Consider the following 22,384-nt stretch of genomic DNA (forward strand, 5'->3'; position numbering starts at 1 on the left):
TTGGGAACTTTAGTGAAATATCAAAATAACTGCATAAATAGGGTAAATCCATAAGATACACAGAAGAAGGTGGGCTTTTAAAAACTTTGATTCCAATAAAAATTGACTGTGGTTTATGGCATCTAAGGTCATGACCATAAAGGTGTTTACAAGGTAAGCTTTTAAGGTTCCTTTATGACTCCAAAGTACTGTTGTTCAGTCTTTAGTTTATGATTCAGTTCCACTCTGATATGTCTGACTTGAACTTTGACCTTTGTATTTATATAGTGACCTGTATCTCCCAGTTAATAATAATTCAAACTTAAGTAAAATATCAAAACTCTGCCATGGCAGAAAAACATGCAGGGAGACATTTCCAGGTGCCAAAAAGAAATTTCTCCACCAATAATTTCACCACCAGGCAGAATATTTCCCATATCAAATTGTCAATCCAGTATCTCAATTCAACTCCCGATCATCTAAAGCCAATGAACATTTGAATTAGGTTTTCTGAGGTTTTAATCTGAAAAAACTTTAGTGGCCAGTTATTATAGACAGATTTTCTAGCATACGTGCAAAGAGAATACCTGGGTCAATTATTGTAAAAGTAACCCAGTTCAACATGCTATTATATTCCAGGACAAACAGATTATTATATTCCAGAACAAACAGAAGTGGTAAAACATAAATGAGAAGACTTCTCGTTAATGTGGAAGACATGACATAGGTATAATTTTCACTCCCTGCTAATACTCCACTGAAATGACAGTAAAAGCATTAAATGATATAACTCAGTAAAGGTCAAAAAGAGAGAAAGGTCGAGAAGATATAGCAATGAATTCTGCAACATGAAGAGACAGATAAATGTAGGAGCTCTAAGCGGCTTTGCAATGTATAAGAAGCTGAATATTAGGGGCCTACAGAAGAATATGAACCAACAACAAAAAGGCAATTTATACTTGCAAAACTCTGGGAAGGCTTGGGACCTAGACACTCTAAGAAGGGGCAAGGCTTGTGGCTTGAAATGAAGAATACTTTAAAATCCGTAAATGGAACTAATTAGCTCCCCAGATCCTTTCCTCTGTCTCTCCCTTAATCTCTGCAGGAAAACAGACAGCAAAATTCAACTTCTCAAGAGAACATTCTTAGGAAGAGTAGACAACGTGGAAGGCAATTTGAGGTATATCATTCAAAAGAGAGGATATAAGTGAAATACTGGGGACTAAATGTTGAGCCATCTCCACCAAGACCCACTCCCTTGCCCTTTTTTCAGTAGTCCAGCGTAGGCAGCAGAAAAAATGTTCCTGTTTGAGGAGACGCTGAACAGCTCCTGTACTAAAAATTATGCATTTATTATGACTAAATCTATTTTCCCTTCTTACATAACAGCCCAGTTACAAACTCACCTTCCCTTGCGGCTAGCAGTGGCCAGGTAGCTATCTTCTCATCGGTGAAATTTGTGAACAGAAGTGATGGGTCATGGCGGTTTTAAAACACATCTGTAAATTATTTGCCACTCCTCCCATCAAGAGATGATCTGGAAGCTCTCTCCTTGGAGACTTAATTGTAACCAACAGAAGGCAGAAAAAGTGACCATGCATGGCCCTCAGGCTCGTTAAGAACAAGCCAAGCAATTCCTCCCTGTTTCTCTGTGGAAGCTTACTCTGAGAGCCTTCAGACACCTATGTAAGGATTCTGGCTGCCCTGAAGCTTCCATATGGCGAGACCACACAGAGAGAATGGGATACCTGAAGACTTTCAGCTGTTCCAACCCCAGCTAGTTAAGTCCTCCCAGCCCAGGTGTCAGCTATGTGAGTGATGAAGCCCTCCAGATGACCCCAGCCCCTGAACCAGCTGATTACAATGGCACAAGAGAACAAACCCAAGTGAGAACACTTAGCAGCGCCTAATGACCCACTGATGTGTGAACAAAATTGGTGTGTTATTGTTTTAAATCACTATTTTGGGGTGAGCTATTACACAGCAATAGAGAATTGGAACATGGATGGAACTGCTGTGTCACTTGTTTGAAATCTGTTGTTCTGGACTTCAGCTCTTACTTCTTTTCATCAACTAGAACATGGAAATGCCTGTGACCCAGCTTGCATGGGCAGAGAATGATGATGTCTTTCCCGAATATGAAAGAAAGGTGCCTGGCTGAATGGACACAGGGAGCGGAGCCTCCAGTCTGGACCACTAACTACATGATTTCACATAAGAGGGATCTGAGCTTCTATTTTTTTAAGCCACTGTATTTGGGAGCATCTTTGTTATAGCTGCTTAGTCTCCACCTTAAAGAATAGAGTTCCAGAGAAAAAACTCTGGGTATTGATAAATATAGATTATTTGAAGGACCCATACTCCAATAAAAAAGCCAGCTCTCCACACAAAAATATTTTGACAGTGAAGCCCAACAGCTGAGTCATGTACATGGAATGTTGAGTCAGTTTTAGTGTCTCGCTTTTAATAATGTGAAACACTAAAGATACAGCCAATAATTAATAGAAGAAAGCTCACTATGTCAGGGGCCATGATCAAACACATAAATGAAGGAAACAGGAAAAAATGACTCAGAAGAAGCATAAATGGTGCAGAGAATGAAAGGAAAGAGGTTAAACTATCCTTAATATCCTCTGAATGAAAAGTCACTACATCTATGAAACAAGATGCAATTAAAAAAACATCGAACAAGTAAAAGACCTTACAAATTAAAAATGGGATTGTAGAAATAAAAAAAGTTCAAAATAATAGTGAAATAGAAAAAAAATTTAGAAATTAAAATAAATCTACAAACAATAGACAAATATGGAAACTATCTAAAAATTGAAGATCAGTAGGAGAGGTCAAACCTTTGTCTAAGGAATTTCAGAAGGAACTGACACAATAGAGAAGAGGAAATTGCATTAAAAAAAACAAAAAAAACTCAGAAGTGTAGGACACGGTCAGGCACGGTAGCTCATGCCTATAATCCCAGCACCTTGGGAGGCTGAGGCAGGTGGATCACCTGAGGTCAGGAGCTGGAGACCAGCCTGGCCAACATGGTGAAATCCCGTCTCTACTAAAAATACAAAAACTTAGCCTGGTGTGTTGGTGGGCGCCTGTAATCCCAGCTACTTAGGAGACTGAGGCAGAAGAATTGCTTCAACCCAGGAGGTGGAGGTTGCAGTGAGCCGAGATCACACTACTGCACTCCAGCCTGGGCGACAGAGTGAGACTCTGTCTTAAAAAAAAAAAAAAAAAAGAAGGAGAAGGAGAGAGGAGGAGGAGAAGGAGGAGGAGGAGGAGAAGTAGAAGAAGAAGAAGAAGAGGAGGAGGAGGAGGAGGAGAAGTAGAAGAAGAAGAAGAAGAAGAAGAGGAGGAGGAGAAGAAGAAGAAGAAGAGGAGGAGGAGGAGGAGGAAGAGGAGGAAGAAGAGGAAGAGGAAGAAAAAGAAGTAGAAGTAGCAGTAGTGTAGGACATGGACGTGAATGAGTAATGAGTACACCAATCGAAATATCCTACAAGCATCTAGCACAATAAAGAAAAAAGGCTTACCTCAAAGCATATAATCATGAAATTTCAGACTTCATGGATAAAAAAGATTTCAGAGAAAGAATAACAAGCAAACAGGTAGCAATGTGCAAAAAGGCAAGATCAGAATGGCGTCAAACTTCTCAGTAATGGCATTGGGGACTATAATACAATAGGGCAAGACTTGCAAAATTCTGAAGGAAAAAATGCTTTTTAACCTTGAATGTCACACCCAAGCTATCAATCAAGTATATGACAAGCGCAAAGACCCTTTCACACATCAATGGATTTGAAAAATTACTTCCAGTACACCCTATTTTAGCAGTACTAGAGGATGCGTTTAGCAGTTCTGGAAAACATGACAATAAAGGCAAAGAAGAGAAACAGAATAGGAAACAAGGGATTTAAGATGAGCAAGAGCAAAAGGATGTTCCACAGATGATGGCTATGCAGGCTGTGCAGGGGGACAGGACTGTGGGAAAATCTCCCAAAGAAAAAATGTAATAGAGCACTTGGAACTGCGCTTGAATCTTTGAACAAATTAATGATGGGCATGTGACATATCAAATGGAGCTTTGGGGAAGAGCGGCAGTAGGTTTAAAGAAAAGCAAGCAAAACAAAAGAGGCAGAAATTTTTCATTTCTCTGTAAAAGAAAAAGCTGAACAAGAAAGCATGCAGGTGCACAGCACACTGCTTGGCCCAGCAGGGGACACTACAAAGAATATGGGCACTGTTTGTTGATTTAAATATTTTGATAGAACAATTTTGAATAACTGTAGTAAGGAGGAGAGGAGTAGATCTAGGAGAGATAAATCCTTAACTAACATAACAGAGTCAATAGGAACTATGTTATATGTATCAACTAAGAAGTATCAATCATGAGCATATTACCTAGAAATATGAAGGTGAATATCAGAATAAACAGCAAAAAGAGTTGAAACTGTCTCTTTATGGAACTGAACTGGAAGGTGAGATATAACTATAATATCTCATTATAAAATTTAGAATAATATTTAAATCTTTAACTATGTGAGCCTGTTTTTTAAAGATTGAGTTCAATCTCTTTTCCAGAGATGATCAGAAATGGTACTTCAATAAAGTGACATAGAAATATATTTTCACATTTACTGATTTATAAATTTGACTTTAATTTACAGTCATTTTATATCCTCTCCTCAATATATACTACAAGCTCTAGAATAACATGGGTCATACTTTCATCTCTTCTCAACTCCCCTAAATACACGCACACACACACAAGCACACACACACACACACACACACCCCAAAACACAGTGTCCCTTGTTTTATTTAATGTGCTGGGGATATTTTTTATGTTATATTCTTATTATACAAGTTATGTATATTCTTGATACTTGGAGTATATTGGTGAATAAAACCAGCAAAATGCCCTGTCTTCAGGGAGCCTATATTTTACTACTACTTAGAAAAAATATAGCAGAGTAATTTATTTCATGCAATTTAGGTAAGATGGATGTTTTTCTGACCTATTGGAAACCTTGGAAAATTAGTGACTGCGGTCTATAAAAAAATTAGAATTTTTAGTGGTGAACCCCAGGCCACATGTCAATACTTTTGGATATTACTGATTTAACACTCATGCCTCTTAGATAAACCAATATCCATGGAAGTAATTAAAATGATGTCAACATAAGTAAAATTTCCAGAAAAAAAATTTCATGAACTTCTAGCACATATTTTAAAAAATAGCTCTCTCCTAAGAACATTTTATTTTCTCTAAAATTCCTAACCTTTAATATATAAATTGGTAATATACATAATGCAATTTTTTCCTTAAAGTACATTCAACACTGAAAACACTATTATTTAAGCTATAACTAAATATTAATATATGTAAGATACTTTATTCCTTATGCAATGTAATTTTCATAGTCTCTCTTTTCCCAAAATATTAATTCCAATTTATATACTTAGTTCTTAGAAATAGGTCATTATCCTCACCCTTTTTATTCATCGAGCATGAGCTACTGAAATTAAAACTTTCCTAGAATTTGGCATATATAAAGAAAGTTTTAGACCTAAAAAAGTCAGTGAAATAACTTTGACCATTTATTAATAAAGTGCACATAGCTGTCAAATAATCCCCTCTTTTTTGTATGTCTAAGAAAGAGAAGTATACAGAAATTGTATAACAGAAAAGCACAAGTAAATATTTTAAACCTGAAATTATTATATAATAATGGCAGAAATAGTAGCTAACAGTTATTGAATAGCCACTATATATTAGGTCTTTCAAATAGTGTCTTACTTAATTCTCAAAGAGTCCTGTGAAGTGTTTATTATCAATATCCATTTTCAGATGGACAAATATGACTCAGAGAGGTTAAACAACTTTTTCCCCTTAGACAACCAGGATTTGAACATTGGTTTACCTGTATTAGTATTAGTCTGTATTAGTGTTAGTATTATACCTATATTTGTCTGTTTTCATTACTCTAAAGGAATATCTGAGACTAGGTAATTTATAAGGAAAATGTTTAATGTGGCTCATGGTTCTACAGACTGTACAGGAAGCACAGTGCTAGCATCTGCTTCTGGTGAGAAGCTTACAATCAGGAAGCTTATAATCAGGGAGGAAGGCAAAGGGAGAGCCAGTGTGTCACATGGCAAGAAGCAGCAAGATGGGGGGTAGGTGCCATGCTCTTTTAAACAACCAGATCTCTCAGGAACTAATAGAGCAAGAATTCACTCACTACTGCCAGGATGGAACCAAGCCATTCTTCAGGGATCCCCCTTCATGATCCAAACACCTGCCACCTGACCCCACCTCCATCATTGGGGATTACATTGTAATGTGAGACTTAGATGGAACAAACATCGAAACTATATCAAGAGTAATCTCTTAGGATGACTGAAGGCTATTTTAAAAGCCTGTCTCACACACACACACACACAACAACAACAACAAACAAAGTTTTCTTCATTTCAGAACGTATTATTCAAAACATAATTTGTTTTCCAGACTTTTTATAAGCTCACTTGCAAAATACACTTTGGGGCGATGAAAATATTCTGAAATTAGATAGAGGTGATGATTCCACCACACTGTGATGTACTAGTATCACTGAATTGTATACTTTGAAGTGGTTAAAATGGTAAAGTTTATATTGCGTGTATTTTGCCACAACAATTTTAGCATCATTTCAGTCCTAAAAGGAAATATATTAGAATTTTATCCTCTACCTATGCCAGATCACAAATTTCAAGCTAATCTCTTCATTTCTAGGACTACATATTTAAATCCTACCTCTTTGGTAGTAGCTCTCAAATTTAGATCTCCAGCAGAAACCTCTCTCCTGAATTCAGACCCCATAACTTCCTAGTCAACACCTCCACACGAATTTCTAACAGAATCAAAAGTTTAGCATGCCCAATACTGAGTGCTTAATATTCCCTGTATACCAGCTCCTTCTCAGCCCATATTAAATGACAGCAACTCCACTCTTCCAGTTGCTCAGGGCAAAGTCAGTATCACCCATCCCACATCAATAAATCCTGATGGCTTTATCTTAAATCAGGGTTTCTCAACCTGGGCACTGTTGAGATTTTGAAGCCTGATAATTCTTTGTTGTAGAAGACTGCTCTGTGCATTTTAGAATGTTTATCAGCATCCCTGGCTTTTACTCAACACACATGAGTAGCACCCCCAGTTTTGACAACCAGAAATGTCTCCAGGCATTGCCAAATGTCCCCAGCAGGGCAAAATCACCCTTGGTTGATAACTGTGGCCTTAAATATAATATAGCCAAGATTCAACTCCTTCTCCGCACCTCCACTGCCATGACCTTGGTTCAAGCTATCACCATGGCTCTTCCCCTTAATTCCACAGTAGCCTCCTACCTCGTCTCCTTGCCCTGCTCTTCTCAGCGAGCCACCCACAAGGATCCTCTTCAAATCATATTGAAAAGAAAGTCAATAAGAAAGTCAGCTTATGTCACCAGCCTCTCAAAACCCTCCCATGTCTTTCTATCTCACATAGAGTAAAAGACAAAATTTTATTCTGACCTATGAGGACATACCCCATGTGGACCCCATTACCCATCTCACCTGAGCTCCCATCACCCTCTCCATGTTCACTCTGCTCCTGCATGCTGGCCTCCCCACATGTTCTCAAGCATGCCCCCCACACTCCTGCCTCAGGTCCTTTGTCCTTCTTGTTCCCACCATCTGGAATGTTCTTCTTCACCTTGATATATCCACGGCTGGCTCCCTCACTTCCCTCAGGTCTTTACTCAGATTCACTTCCTCAGGCAGCTCATGGGCAACCTCCTTAAGCTTTTAGTCTCCCCGCTCCCACTGCACATCCCTCCTCCTGGCCTCATCTTTCCTTCTTAGCACTCGCCCTCATCTAGCATACTCTATTTAACTACTGATCGTGTTTATTACCCTCTTTATGAGGACCGAGGATTTGCCTGTTTTATTCTTAATTTATCTCATGTACTTGTAACAATGCCTGACACAAGTAAGGATTCAATAAGTATTACTAGAAATAAGTGAACCTCTTAGAACCAAAACTGAGGAATTTTTTAAGAGAGGACGATTTACTGTGGGATCAGAGACCATAATCTGTTCATCTCTACAAAGCAGGCAGGCATGAATAGTTTTATATTGAAACTTAAAACAGCAAACAACATTGTCCCCTATCTGATACTGTTGCTGACGTGATCCTTCTTTCTTGACACAGCTAACAGAGTGCCTGACACCAATACAGATTATAGGATCTCATCACAATAATGACAGGCATTCAACAGCCTTGACAGATCAATGACCTTGCAGCCTACAACTCGGCAGACTCTCCCTCAGTATGGAAATCGTAAAAAACATAATACACTCACTTATTATTCATAAATCCATTGTTTTTCCAAAGCCAGGACTCACTTAGAAATGCCTGTAATTTGGATGAGGTTGACTAACATCTGACCTACCGATTTGGGGTGTGGGGGTGGGGAACAATAGACACCAGCAAAAGAGTAATGTGGTTGACACAGCAATCAAAACCCAGAGAACGGTTTCTAGGTTTCTAAAATAAAGTATAGTTATCTGGGTCTCCATGGAAATCTGTTCAAATTCCAAATTACATTGGACCTGAGTTCTTGGATTTGATAACATACCCTAAAAATACAGCTAATTTCAACTGCAATACAGTGTTAAAAATCAAAATGAAATATACTAAACTCATCCGTAAATAGGTAACAGATTCTAAGACATTGATGTTGTCTTCGAAGGTTATAAACTAGAATTTTTCCAGGGATATAACTCCTCAAATCAATTTATTATTGCTTACCTTTAAAATAATACTGCATTCATGTCAGCATTATTTATAATAGCAAAAAACTAGAAACCACTGAAATGCCAAGCAATAGAGGAAGAGAAGATAAAGCAACAGGAAAACTAGACAAATTTATTAAATAAAAATGCTAAAGAATACTATGCAATCATTAAAAGATGAGGTTGGCCTATGTGCATTAATATGTAATATTCATCAATATATCATTATATGATCAAAGATAGTTGCAAAAAGCAGTGCAGGGTATGATTCCACTTATATGAAATGTGTGTGTATACATACATGCATATATGGCAGAATTAAATATTTTCAGGTGCACCATTCTCCATCCTACTTCCTGCTCAAGAGGTTTACCCAAATGGATACATCCATGGGCTCCTCTGCCTTGTGGTTTTTGGTTGAATTCATCCAATGGGAGGCCTGGCAGATCTGAAAGCTGGAGGAAAGTGAGGTGGGGCCCTTCATTCCCCCGGCCTCCTTCCTATTTTGCTGCAGGTTGGTCGTATCCCTTTAAAAGCCACAGCATTTGTCAAGCACCTCTCCAGATTCTGGGAACCACTCTTTCTCCTGGCCCCTACATACCCAGAAGTTGTAGAGGCTCCCAACTGATATAGTTCAGGGTCACTGCACAATCCCTTGTTGCTGTCCTTACACACTGCTCACACTTGCCTACTTTTGTAAATGTCCTTCTATGAAACTCTTTTCAACTGCCAACTTTGCATGTGCTATTTCTTTCTTAACAGAATCTAATAAATAACTATATGTGTATCTTGTATGTGATTCATACACATAAACATGCATAAATGTGTACTTACATGTACAAGGAAATTTTCTGAAGGATACAAAAGAGATTGGAAAGCGATACATTGGAGCTTTTGTTCTTAATTTTGTACCTTTTAGATTTCTTTCACTTTTAAAATGTAAGTCATATACAAGTAATCTGCTTTGAAAGCAAAACCAAATAGGAAAAAATTATATTGTTACCTTTTTGATGGCACTGTAAGGAGGGAAAGAAGTAATGAATATCAGGAGAAGTGACAGTAGTGACTCATATGTTCATTTTAAACAATGTGTTATGTATGATGAAAAGGATCCTCACTTCTGAATCTTAAGTTTGACAGTTACCAAAAAAATTCATCCACTGTAGAGTTTGTTTTTACCATCTTGTTCCAATGACCTACTTTTAGAAAAGCATGCTTATTTTAAAACTTGCTTCAAAATAACCCCATTTTCTTAACACATCTCATTCGTCTTTCAAATTTGCCACTTTCCATTTTAATCATATATTTTTAAAAACTTTTGACAGTAGTCATAAAAATGTGCATATTTTGATTTGATCAAAGGTTTGTCTTTTGTGATTAAAACAAAATAACCCCAGTCCCAGAAAGGAAATACTGACTTTCAGGACTATTTCTAAAGCTTCCTAAAACTACTGTGAGGGAAAAAAATGCAAATCAGTAATGAAGTATTGGAGCCCACAATTAAATTAATTTATAGGGGCTTTAATGCAATTAAATTTCATCCAGACTGTATCTCTAATGGTGGTGGTTTTTTTTTTACTTAATAGACTTTAAAGCATAATTCACTTTCATTTTTGCAAAATTATTTAAATATTACAAATATCACTTTTATACATATTTCCATGGTGACACAATACATTTGAAGTCTATTTAATTTACAGATGATGAGGCCAAAATGAAAACTCTTTGGGGACCATAGATCTTCTATAACATCACAGTTCCAAGATATTAAGTATATAAGTTATCTGTATTTGAAAGAATGGAGTCTTGAGAAAGCAATAAATATTTTAAATGATCTGATTGTGAAACTTAAAGAAACTTAAAATCCAGAGCAAGGAAAAGCATCAGTAATACAAAGAGCTAAGATGTTTAGGGTTCATAATTTAAGTTAATAAATTATTAGGCTCTAAAATTAAATTTAACAGATCTTTTTCGCAGTCAAATTAAGGAAATATTTAGAGATGAACATAAGTTATATTCCAGCCCCAAACTTCAACTCAAATTATTCATATACATAAAGGATCATGCATGAGGTAGCTAAGAATCTCAAAATATATTAACGTGACTTTACAGTCACAACTAATGAGCAAAGCTGTTAGGATAATTTTTCATGCTCTCAAACCTAGAAGATCTATGCTGGAAAGTATTTAACAATAAATAGCTAACTAGCTTAAACCCTGAAAGAGACATGCAGAACTGGGCCAAAACGTTCTTAGCTGAGAATATCAGCTAAATTCAGATGTCATTTTTGCTACAAATGTGCTGCACACTGGTGAAATATTTGACAAAGGAGAAGTAGATGTAGCTATAGAAATCATAACTTTAATTGACAACAACATGAAAATTCAGAAGGATAACAAGCATCATGGATGGAGAAGACAATTATGCAGGAGTAAAAATCAAATATAAGTTGCAGAATTTAAAAAAAGAATCTATTTTTCCTCTCTGGATATTTCCCACTACTTTAGAAAGAAGAAGAAGAAGGATGGAAAGAATATTCTTCTTGTCAATGAAAATAGGACAAAGGAACAGCCAGGACATTCCTACCTGGTTTCCAGATGAACTGATTATCCTTTTTGCCTTCCAAATGAGCTGCATGGGACAGCAAGAGAGAAAGCAATAGAAAGAGCTTCCTCATGCCCCTCCATACCCAGCAAGTGACTGTTAGGTTGCTCTTTGGAAACATGCTTCAGATTTTTCAGCCTCTTGACTTGCCTATTCCTAAAAGAGAAAAAGAAAAATCAGGTAAGTTTCTTCCACAAAGAAATGATAAAAACTCATTTTGACTGCTAGAACCTTTATTACGATGGTATTGCCAATTTTTCATTACCATGAAGATAGTACATATAATATCAACCCTGTGGGAAAAGCTACAAAAAGCAAAGCCACATTCTGTTTTTACCATGTTTTGTATTATTTTTTGTAGTGAAGCGTATTCATGAATGAAATCTACCACTGGATGATAAAACTACTTATTTCCCCAGTTGCTTTTTATTTTATACTTTTGGTAAAAAAAAGATCAATGTAACGTGATGATATTATCATGGATTCTCACAGGATCCAAAGTAGTTACTTGATTCCCATAGTAACTCTAAAAAGAAAAGAAACAAAAGCCTGAGGTGGTTAATTCATATTTATACTTTTGGTGAGAAAGTAAGCTTTAACAGTACATATTATTAAAAGAAAGTAGTAAATATATGTTATGTTAAATGTTAAATGTATACCTTTTATTTCTCTGAAATAAAATCAGGTAAGTTTCTTCTGTACAGAAAAATCAAGTAAGTTTCTTCTGTACAGAAATGATAAAAACTGAGTTTGACTGCTAGAACGTTTATTATGACGGTATTGCAAATTTTCTATTGCCATGAAGATAGTCTTTACAATATTAACATTTGAAGGTTAGCAGTTAATTAGCCAAGTTTTCAATCCTTACCCATTGAAGGCATCATCAATTCTATGGACGCCACAATCCCTGTGTCAGTATATTTTATTCTTAAAAGCAGGGTTGGCAGATACCTTGTATATTCCCTCCCTTCTACTCAGACAAATTCCACGAGGAACTCATGATTTGAAGAAAGAGATACACATACACGACAAGTCCAAAGTAGGGCAAGGGATGCTGTAACCGTAGTATTAAGAAAGTGGGATGGAAAGATTGAGAACAAGGCAATTAGTTCCTCTGTGCTGAGCGAGAAAGAGAGGAGAGCCTCACACAAGATAATATTTGAGAAGAGCCTAGGGAAACATAAGGACTTGAAGGAGTCAGGAACGGCATCTCAGGCAGAGAAAACAACAAGGCGTTGAAATGCGTTTTGTGTTTGGGGACTGGTGATTAGGCTGGTGGTTGCTGTGAAGGACAGAAAGAAGAGGGAGGAATGGACTAAGATGAGATTTAACACATAGGTTGGGAGCCAAATTGTAAAGAGCTGTGAATGGCATAATAGGGATTTGGGCTTCATGCTGTAAATAGTAACAAGAATCATAGAAGAGCAAATGATTTTTAAATAACTAGGATCAGTGTGCATAATGGATTACTAGTAGACAATGGTAGAGAAATTGAGGGCAGTTAGAAAATTAGTGAAACAGTGGTCCAGGCAAGTATTGGTGAACGAAAAGGTCAAGAATGAGGAGAGACTTGAGAAGTCATAGAAATTGCTTCTGGATTTAAAGGATCTGGTTAACAACTGGATGTGCTATATAAGAGGAAGATGATGAAAAAGGATAGAAAGACTGCAAACTTAGATGCCTGGACCATTGGGATCCCTTTACCAAAAACAGGAAACAGGAAGAGGGGCACATTTGAGAACATGCTTTACTTTAGAATAGAATAGATTAAGTCTGACGAGGCTACCAGAAATCCAGGTCCAGTTTTCCAACAGATAATAAGAAAACTGTAGTGGAGTGAAGGAGATCTAAAATAACTTACCACAATACATGTATTATGAAAAATAAAAAGATATAGGTACTGGAGGGTAAAAAGATTGAACAGTAAAAAGGATCTGAAGGGTAGAAGTTATTGCCCCTAAATATATACCTACACAATTACTACAGGTGGGTGGCAAATCTGACTATGAGCTTCCTAGTGGCCAAAGAAAAGAAATAGCTATTGCAGTCTATGGTCCTCATGTGTATAGGATTAAATTATACCACCCTGCCCCACAGTTTTTGCCTTCTTTCTTCCCCCCACCCCACCAGGAAAAGACTTTGCCCTGCTCCCAAGCACTGTTTGGATTTATATCAGGAGTCCTTGTAAATACAGGTGGTATGCTGAGCCATGTGCTGAACACATTACTTCATCAAATAAAACAGCAAGTTGTCTGTGGTAGAGTCTCGTGGCACTCCTGGAACACTCCAAGGGTATGGTGCAAAGTACAAATCAGTAAAAATTATTCTACAAGGAGTCAAGCAATGAAGTTCCAGTACACGGCTCTCTGACAGCCTGCCTCAATCAAGGGATGAAGAGTAAAAAGCAACCAAAACTTTTCTGCAAATTTGTACACTGCATATCAATATTGAGAAGAGCAAAAGTGGAGTGCTCCAGCTGGAAGATGGTAAAGCTCTGTTGCTTGAGCGGTTTTTTTCTCCAAGAGTGGCCTGTTAGGTGATTTCGTGAAACTTCCGTGGCATTACCAGACACAATTCTAAAACCTCTGGCCTAGAGAACTGAATTGGCCACATTTCCTTAGAGCAAACATCCAAGAATATGATTTGTCACAACTGAGCTTTTGCTAAAAATTAGGCAACATGGCTACTAAATTATAGTTTATTCTAAGGCAATTACTAGCTTACATGGTATTTTTGTGTGAGGCTGAAAAAGGTAGTCCCCCTCCTCAAGTAAAAATATTTTTAAGTTAGTATACTATTACAAAACCTGAATTGTTCTGACCAAGAGTCCTTTTCTGGAACCCTAGTGGACAGCAGCCCAGGCTCTGTGCACATACGGGCATACTGGAACCCACCTGCACATGTGAAGATTCACAGACGCACACATCACCATCAGGGAGCATACTCTGCGCCTTCCCTCCCTCCCCCTCTCCAGAAGAGGAGACAGTGCCACAGTCAGAACTGCAGCTGCAGCTGGAGAAGAGCCTCAGAGACCCCAGAGTGTGTTAGGGGACAGACTGCAGCCACAAGCACATGTGTTTACCCATCAGTGCCTGCTCTGCTTAGTGTACAAGTTTCAGGTGTGGGTTCATGCAGGAAGGAGCTCCCCATTCCAGCTAGAAGCCCTGGAATCTCAGCTCCTGCCCTGATGCTCCCAGGTAAGCTGGCATCTGTCTATGATATGAATTGTGGCCCAACAGATGAGACATTTTTATGCACATACACACACATACACTAGATTATGGATATTTCACACTTATAATGGTAAGTTCACATGCTTTAAGAAGCAACACAACAAAGAATGGACTGGAAATTATATCATGATATTTAAAGACTGCCTAAGTCTTTTGTCTCAATGGACGTTCACTCCACTTCTACAGAATAGTGGACTGAAGCCAGGCTATTATATTCTCCAGACACACACACACCACACCACACAAATGGGTGGTTAATTCTGCATAATATAGATTTGATACAAAGATTTTAGCCTGGAAATTTTTCAGAAGACATTATTGCCAATTATATATGCCATTGAGGCAGTTGAAAAAACCTAAATATTGCCCTCATAAAACAATATAACTTCCTGGTGAATCCTACAAAGCAAATTAGTTTAAAAATATACCCCTGGGAAAGCAAATGAGTGGTCTTCTATATATAATGACAGATCAAAGTCAATGCCATGTCAGAGAGCTTTTGATAAAGATGATGACTGTGTTTGGCAGTGGTTGTTCCTAAGCTATTATTTCCAAAGCTAATAAAGTAATAGCTAGCAGGACCAGTTCTACACAGAGGCTACTTTTTTTCATGAAACAAAATCGCCAGGGTATACAAGATAACTTTGTCCATTCTCATTAACGGCCATTCAGCATATCTGAAAACATATTCAGATCACTACAATGTAAACTAAAGAGAGGGAGGGCCAAAAGCATATCTTCTCTACTCCAAATGGCTGTAGGTGGGAAGCTAAAAAGAGATTGAAAGTATTATGAGTTCCAGTGAGACAGCACATGAGCCAGAATGATTGGCCAAGGAGTCATATGGAAAGATGTTGAATTTTGCATCAATCTTCGAATTTTAATTGCAAAGAAAGCCACATTAATATTGTCTTAGCACAGTTTGCTTTGAGCCTTGGTTTTCTCTTAGGCTTCCTCAGCAGTCTAGAACTTGACTCTGCAAAGTGACCTAACTCCTTTAAGGTGCCTTCTGTGATTACCCAAGCCAGGACCCAACAGCAGAAGATCCGGACAGAGTGGCTTGGAGAACTACTGGGCTCCTGTGGTCCCCATAATCTCCTGGCTACCACTAACAAGGCCTAGTGCCAATAGGAAACCAAAAACTGATCTTGACCAAAACAATCTGGAATACAGATCTTACACAATGATTAAAAGAATCTCAATTTTGGACTTTTACTCCTAAAAATATGTGCTGCATGCTTTCTACTGAGCTGACGGAAAGTGCAGAATAGATTTATTTATTTATTTATTTTGACAGTCTCACTCTGTCACTCAGGCTGGAGTGCAGTGACGCCATCTCAGCTCACTGTAGCCTCCTCCTCCAAGGTTCAAGCAATTCTCGTGTCTCAGCCTCCCGAGCAGCTGGGTCTACAGGCGCCCACCACCACGTCTGGCTAATTTTTATATTTTTAGTAGAGACAGGGTTTCACCATTTTGGCCAGCCTGGTCTCAAACTCCTGGCCTCAGGTGATCAGCCTGCCATGGCCTCCCAATGTGCTGGGATTACAGACGTGAGCCACTGTGCCCAGCCCAGAATGGAGTTTGAATACAGGTGTGTCCTACTCCACTGAACCACATTGCCTCTCTTCCCAAAATGCCTGGAATTCCCATTAAATGATTCCTTGGAAAATACTGGGAGTCATTTTTGTATCTGTAACTTGAGAAGCTACACAAGAGTTCACCATAAACAAAATGAGAGGACAAGAAGCAATTAGAGATTCCACTCCTCTGTAAAACACAATGAAAAAAAAATGCTATGACTATGATTACAAAAATACATTATGTGGGAGACATGTGCTACCCACGATGGCTTGAATAATTTACATCATGAAGGTCGTTAAATTTCCAAATCTTCTTATTTACTATATATCTTAGCATCCAAAATGTATTTGCAAGGTTAGCTCTAAACTGATGAATATTAAGAGAAATAAAAAACAGTTTCTCCTTTTAGCCTCAGTTTTCTAATCATTGAAAGGCCGTTGAAACTATAAAAAATGTGCCTCACACTTCATGAGCATTTCATTTTCCCTTAAATGTATTCTTATCGTTGAAGCCTTTAAATATTTAAAAGGCACAACATTTAAAAAATAAAATAAAGTAAAAATAGTTTCAATTTGCTTTCAGCCTAAAGAAACAGCAATGAGTGGGAGAAAAGGAAACTGTGATTATGTACATCTCCATAGCGCCATCTCATGGTAACTGTGCAGAGAAGATGGCTCCATAAAGATGGCTGATCAACGGGGCTATTGTCTGACTGCAATATTTTGCATCCCACTTTACCTTCCATAATGGCTTTACCATACGTTGCTGTATACAAGACAATGACCTAAACACTTCATTTAACGCTCACCACAGCCCTGCAAAGTAGTTATTCATATTATGCCCCACTTTAGAGATAAGAAAACTGAGGCATGGTCCATCAAGCCACAACCTGAAGTCACAAAGATAGTCGGTTGTTTCCAAGTGACCTCAATGATCTCCCACTGAAGCAAGAGTGACTAGTGTTGTAACTCAATATCAACACAAGCATTTTTTCATGGCTCTGATAATGTAGATCCTTTATAGCCCGATGTAGATTCTCTTACCATCTATACAAGCCAATTTATATCAAATAATTTCACTTAATCGTCACAATGAGCAATTATTCCTATTTTTAGACGCAAAAGAGATTGATCCCTAAGGATGTTAAATCAATATTCCAAGGCCATCTCAGCAAACAAGTGTCAAGCTGGGTCACAAAACAGTCCTGACACCACAACCCATTCTGTTTACATCATGCCTTGTGAACCCTGGCGGTGCACTACCTTGGAGCCTGAGGTTCCTCATCCACAAAATGAGGAGGACAGTCATTGATAACCCTTAGGAATGAAGGATGCTACAGAAGCATGGATAGAAAGTGTATAGATGAGTACCTGACAGTGAACACTGACAGCTCACTAAAGGTTTGTCATTATTACTATTGTCATTGTTTTCTCACAAGTCAGAAAAACTCCACTTCAGCAATATTTAAGGAACAGTTTGAATGCAATCCTGCCCTGCAGCAAAATAGTGGAAGATGATTTTTCAACCTTCCAATCTTGTGTCTTTGTGCTATATTTCTGAAGAGCTAAAAAGCACTCTGTACCAAGAACTCCATTAAAGATTCACACTGGCCCTGTGAAGGAGAAAACAGGTATTATCATCTCTATTTTATGAGAGAATAACCTCCGGCCTTGCAATGACATGATGTTTAGTAACTTGTTCAGGCCTTTGAACCACCAGCCTCTTCCTCTCTGCACCTCACTCTGCAGACCTCAGCATGACACTCTGCAGGTAACTGAAGAATCCTAAATGGTGTGAAATGTAAGAATGTGGCATGGGAATGCATGCCATAAAAGTATACAATCACATGTTTCTTTGGTTTGCTATATTATAATTGCAATAGCTTGGTGTCACGTAATGAAGCCACAGAAAATTTCGCAAAAAGTCATTACAAATATTTTTCCTACCTGTTAACAAACTTTTGCCACAGGACATAACAGATAAGAAGGGATTGAAATAGGTTTTCTGAAACCTTCAAAAACATAATTTGGTATCTGGGTATCTGTGACAGACATTGCTATATTCTCCCTTTCTTTTTTTTTTTTTTTTAAGATGGAGTCTTGCTCTGTCACCCAGGCTGGAGTGCAGTGGCACGATCTCAGCTCACTGCAAACTCTACCTCCCAGGTTCAAGCAATTTAGCAGTTATGCAACCCTATGGTAAATAGCTTAAAAATTCCCCCTACTTTATAAATCCAAGTAGCTGGGATTACAGGTGCCTGCCACCATGCCTGGCTTTTTTTTTTTTTTTTGTATTTTTAGTAAAGACAGGGTTTCATCATCTTGGCCAGGTAGATCTTGAACCCCTGACCTCATGATCCACCTGCCTTGGCCTCCCAATCTCCCTGTCTTCTAGAACTACTATTCTTTAAGATGTCCACTTGTCAAGGAAGGAAGGGAGAGAGAAGAGAGAGGAGAGAGAGAAAAGAAAGAAAGAAAAGAAGAAGGAAGGAAGGAAGAGAAAGAAGAAAAGAAAAGGAAAAGAAAAAAAAAGAAAAAAGAAAAGATCACATTCTCAGATTTCCATGTAGGTAGGGCTGCCACGTGACTCAGTTCTGGCCAAAGATTAGGAGGCAGAAGCATCAAGGGTATGGAGATTTCCCTTATCCAAAAAAAATATAAAGTCCCCGCCCCCCAAAAAAGTATGGTCTTTCGCCATTTATCTGTTTCCCACAGAACACAGATGCAACACCCGGAGGCACCAGAGCCTGCTTGAAGCCATGGGGATACGTGCCACCTACTAAGGAAGACAGAGTGGAGAACAGAGGAAACCTGAGGCTCAGACACCACCACAGAGCTGCAGCCACTGTCTGAATTGTCAACTTCTGGACTTTCTGTTTTGTGAGCAAATAAACTACTTTGTTTTTAAGCCATGCTTTTGTGTGCCTTCTGCTACATGAGCTGTAAGTCTCACAGTATCCATGTCACTAAATACAGTAGGTCTATTTATAAACGTCTGTGTATGTTGATGTATGTTGTATGAGTATGCCTCTAACATCCTGCTGAACATGAACATAGGAGAAACCAATATGGGGAATAAAACAAACACACCTTCATAGAAACATGATTAATACATGAGAAGTAGAGTAACTGCATCTGTTGTCATTTTTCATGTGTCATTCCAGTGAAGAAAGGGGTGCTTCATTTATGATGGCAATTGCATAGAAGGAAGTTCTGTAAGTGTATTTGTTCTCACTGAGGGCTCTGACACAGCTTATACCAAGAAAAGTAGTAATTACTCTGATAAGCTGCCTCAGATTCCCCAATGAGAATGAATCTGTTCATATAGAGTCCAAAGTAAGAACGTATTTATGCGGCTTCTTTCTATGCAGTTGCCAGGACCTACCTGATTCTGAAGGTATCATGGATACATTCTTAAAATTTCAGAACCACCTGGTCATCATTTCATGGGAAATCACCTTCTCTGATTGCCTCATGGAATCATCTCCTTTTCACCCCCTAACATTTCTGGTTGTTGCCCAAATTTCCCCCTACTCCCTCTTTCTTCATCACTTTCTTCCCTTGGAACAGAGACATCAAACTCTCCTCAATTTGCCTTATTTCTCCCAGGCTATTTATTTTCAGCTTCCATTTCTGGTCTGTCTTTCTCATTTTAACCTTTAGATTGGTGTGGCTCTGACTCTGTCCTCAGACTCCTCTTCTCTAGTTTTACTCACTCTTCAGGTGATCTGACTTAGCTCCACGGTGGAATAATAAATTCCACAATTCATTATTCCTATTTCTCTGTATCTATTCCCCTATCTTCAACCTGACTTCGCCCCTGAACTCACACATCTTACCACTGAACATCTGCATTTGGATCTGCACACACATGTAACATACAAAATAAATGGAGCTTGATTCCCCTACAGAGCCCACAGCCCAGATCTCCCCGACAGCATCACACTTCACCAGACCAGAAGCCCAGGAGTCATTCTGAAATCCTTCTTTGTCGCATTGAAAAATCAATCCATCGGCAAATCTGGTTGACAACACCTTCGCAATCTATCCAGTATCAAGCCACTCCCCTCCTAATGCAAGGCACTAATTCTCCCCAGAGCTAATAACGGCCTCCTACCTGGCTTTTCTGCTTCCACTCTTGGTTTTCTTCTATGCATTCCTCAGAAAAAAACCCAGAGTAATCTTTAGGAAGGAAAAAATATACTTTTCTCTGCAAAATCCTCTCGTGGCTTTCAATCACAGGATAAAATCTAAAGACTCTGCTAGTTGAACTTTACCTCTTCTCCTTCCTCCTTTCTCACCAGTCTCCATTCACTCCTGTGCCCCAGACACACTGGCCTCTTTCTTGTTCCTCAAGCATGCACCTTCTTAACGTCCTTGCACTGCCAGTCCTTCCTATTCACGTGACCTGCTTCCTCACTTCATTGTGCAGCAAAGGCCTTCCCAGACCACCGTCTCTTCAGCACAACTTAGATGACTCTGCCCCTAGATGTTTAGCTTGTTTGTTGTTTGTTGGTAACACTTACAACAGCTCAATAACTGATAATTTAGTGTACTTAAAATTGGCATATTGGTTTATGTTCCTGTCCTCTAGTAGTATCTAAGTACTTATCTTGTTCAGTGTTCTATGTCCAGTTCCTAGTATATTGCCTGGGAAACAAAGATTTGCTCAATGGATCCATGGACTATTGAGTCAACTTTTAAATAATTTTTTAGAGGTAAGTTTTCTTAATCTTGGGCCATAACTTCAGTGAAGAAGCTTTAACATGCAATGGGAGAAATATGGATAGAAAAATCCAACTACTGAAAAATTAGGCTATTTTAAAACATTTTAAGAAATTATTCATAAAATACCAACATTTGGAAGGTATGCATACATACAAACACACAGGCAATGAGAGCTTATCCAACACACAGCACTATCTGCTACCACCTAAGATACAAGCACAAATGCTGACACTTTCTTTTTCCTTTTCTTTTTTTTTTTTTGAGACGGAGTTTCACTCTTTCGCTCAGCCCGGAGTGCAGTGGCATGATCTCAGCTCACTGCAACCTCTGCCTTCCAGTTTCAAGTGATTCTCCTCCCTCAGCCTCCTGAGTAGCTGGGATTACAGGCACGTGCCACCACGCCCAGCTAATTTTTGTATTTTTAGTATAGATGGGGTTTTGCTATATCGGCCGTGCCAGGCTCAAACTCCTGACCTCGTGATCTGCCCGCCTCGGCCTCCCAAAGTCCTGGGATTATACGCATGAGGCACCAAGCCCAGCCACTGACATTCATTTTTAAAAGAATCATATTTCCAAGTGTCTTAAATGAAAAAATTATTGTTTACATTTTTAAAGCACAAAATGGCTCCCAAGCACAAAGCATTATGACTCTTGTGGGAAAGGAATGAAATTATGGAATCAAAGAAAACAAACTTCACTTAAAGAGAATGGTTTCTATAAGGTATGTTTTTTAACTTCTTATGGGAGGACTGTTGTTACATTATTATTCAACAACTGTTATCGTTAATTAATACTGCTGTGCTTCGATAAAAGATGTTGTCAGGTTCCAAATCCTTGAATTTAAGGTGGAAAATCATTGATTAAAATGTGTATTTGGCATTTTTACTTTAATGGCTACTAAAATTTATTTAGTTTACAGACAAATGGAAATTATTTAAATTGAGAACAGCAGTAGGTTATCTCTTAAATAGCATTTAAATTAAGTTTTGCACAGGGAAAAGGTAAATTTTATAACTTTAGGAATGTCTCTTGGTTTGAGTCTCTGAATTATCTTGTTTTGTGCTTAGTAAAGTTAATTCAGCAGTTACGCAACCCTATGGTAAATAGCTTTAAAATTCCACCTACTTTATATATACATTACAAATATCCCACTCCACCACCCCTAAATGATCAGAACAAAGAAGTTCTAAATTGCCTATATTTTAAATCCTCAAGTGGAGAATATTTTTTACAAATTACAAAAAAATGGAAGTTAAATCATTTAATAGAAATAATATCAAAAAACATAACCTAGTCACTAAAGAAAAAATAAAATCTATATAATCTGTTGTTTGGAGAAGTTCAGGTTAATTATAAAAAGAAAATATGTTTCATTTGAAAACCTTACCTTCTAGAAAGAGTAATAAAATTGACACCATTACCTTCTGTAGCTATTTTAAG

At 38.1% G+C, this 22,384-nt stretch overlaps 1 protein-coding gene across 1 annotated transcript in view; it reads right to left on the reverse strand.

The window, feature by feature from the left end:
• THSD7B (thrombospondin type 1 domain containing 7B) overlaps positions 1–22,384 on the reverse strand; it is a 904,397-nt gene that overhangs the window by 780,187 nt on the left and 101,826 nt on the right. The window contains exon 2 of the mRNA XM_030801337.1: positions 11,386–11,559. Within this exon, the coding sequence (XP_030657197.1) occupies positions 11,386–11,524 (139 nt within the window). The 5' untranslated portion in view covers positions 11,525–11,559. The remainder of the gene's footprint in view (positions 1–11,385; positions 11,560–22,384) is intronic.

The sequence above is a fragment of the Nomascus leucogenys genome, chromosome 20, assembly GCF_006542625.1.
Source record: "Nomascus leucogenys isolate Asia chromosome 20, Asia_NLE_v1, whole genome shotgun sequence".
In the NCBI taxonomy this organism is placed as follows: domain Eukaryota; kingdom Metazoa; phylum Chordata; class Mammalia; order Primates; family Hylobatidae; genus Nomascus; species Nomascus leucogenys.